We start from the raw sequence: 1527 nt of genomic DNA, 5'->3' as shown, positions 1-1527 counted from the left end.
TCTCAGTTACATGATGATAGTGAATGTTAGATACAATTACATCAGCCCCATTATTTGGAATAAAGATTGTTGCAAATAGTTTTGACATCAAATATAGAAATTCCTATCAATAAGCATTGTAGATAATATTAAATTACTATCAACATAACTATAAATTGTTGTCAATGTCAAAACAATGTCAAAACAACACAAACTGTCAAAAAAAATTGCCATTAATATAATGATAGGTTTGCTAAAACTTTGAAACAAATGATTAACTCCCATGATGAGAAATAATATTGAACCTAAACTTTCTGGCAGCATCAAGCCCATGAGCTGGAAAATGATTTCATATTCAAAATCACTTCACTTTAAAAATTTTAAATAATTTTACGAAACTTTAAATAAATATCTGAAAAAAATAAAATTATGTTTATTCTGGAAGGAAAAACATAATTAAAAAACATTTAATTAAAAATTCTCCATTCAACCAACCATTCAGTGAAATATATATTAAGCTACTTACATGTACAAAACCTGGGAGCTGGAAAATGTGGGACATCATGTGGCAGTGTGACAGGTTCATTCAATTTAAAGTACTCTTTCAGCTGATCAAATTGGATGTTGCATTTCAAAAATGCCAAATGCAAATTATTCAAAGTCAGTTCTGTTTGTTCAACTAAAGAAAAAATAAGTTGCAAAAGTAATGGCTCTATTTATACTAGATTGAAGGTTCTTATATTGATATATTAGGATAACATTCCACATTATGCTATGCAAAGATGAAATTTTAAAAAGATGAAACTGCAAAGATGATTGTACTATGAACAATTAATGAAATATTCAATACATACGCAAAATAACAAATACATTTTTAACTATTTTTAACTAACAAAGTAAAAATAATAAATTTACAAAAAACATTGATAAAAAAAGGTGTTAAAAAGGGTAAATTGTGAATTCTGAATGTAAAGTGTTATTGACAAATTGTGACTAATACATTGATCAGTATAAACTTTTGCACTGCCAGCCAGCATGAAGACATATGCTTCCAAAATTTGAGCCAGGACCCTGAGAGCAGACTGCTCTGCACGATCCCAACCTTGTTGCACGCACAGCTGCGCCACACACCGACGCAGGATCTCCCTTCGAAATACAATCATAGTAGTCATTTTTGTGTGGATTATCTGTTAAAAATCACAAATAAACATTTTCTACTCACAAAAAAATTTATGTTGCAGCATAATTTCTAGATTATTATCGTCTACTTTAAATAAAATTTAACTTTATTTTTAGACTAAAATAAAAAAAATTTAACTTAAAAAATTTTAAGTTAGTCTTTTAATCTTTTTTACTTTAAGTTTAAGTTAAATGTTAAACTAACTAACCGAAAGGTACCAAAAAATTTCTTGATCCGTATCATAACGTCTTTATTAAGATTAGACGAGAGTGGTGAAACATGAAAATTTACTAAAGACTGTTATAAATAATCGCAAAAACCAACTATTCAAACGACATTTTGCTTAATCCATTTCGCGATCAAAACGA

General features: G+C 28.3%; 1 protein-coding gene across 1 annotated transcript; it reads right to left on the bottom strand.

Moving 5' to 3' along the window:
* Nucleotides 1-524: 524 nt before the first annotated feature.
* HELRODRAFT_127881 (hypothetical protein) lies at nucleotides 525-1133 on the bottom strand (the record flags this gene model as incomplete). Its single annotated transcript, XM_009020148.1, has 2 exons — nucleotides 525-658; nucleotides 980-1133. Coding segments are annotated over 2 exons (288 nt in total), but the record flags the coding sequence as incomplete, so codon positions are not given.
* Nucleotides 1134-1527: the final 394 nt, after the last annotated feature.

This window comes from Helobdella robusta (assembly GCF_000326865.2).
Source record: "Helobdella robusta unplaced genomic scaffold HELROscaffold_266, whole genome shotgun sequence".
Taxonomy (NCBI): Eukaryota; Metazoa; Annelida; class Clitellata; order Rhynchobdellida; family Glossiphoniidae; genus Helobdella; species Helobdella robusta.
This window is presented reverse-complemented; position numbering and strand designations above follow the sequence as displayed.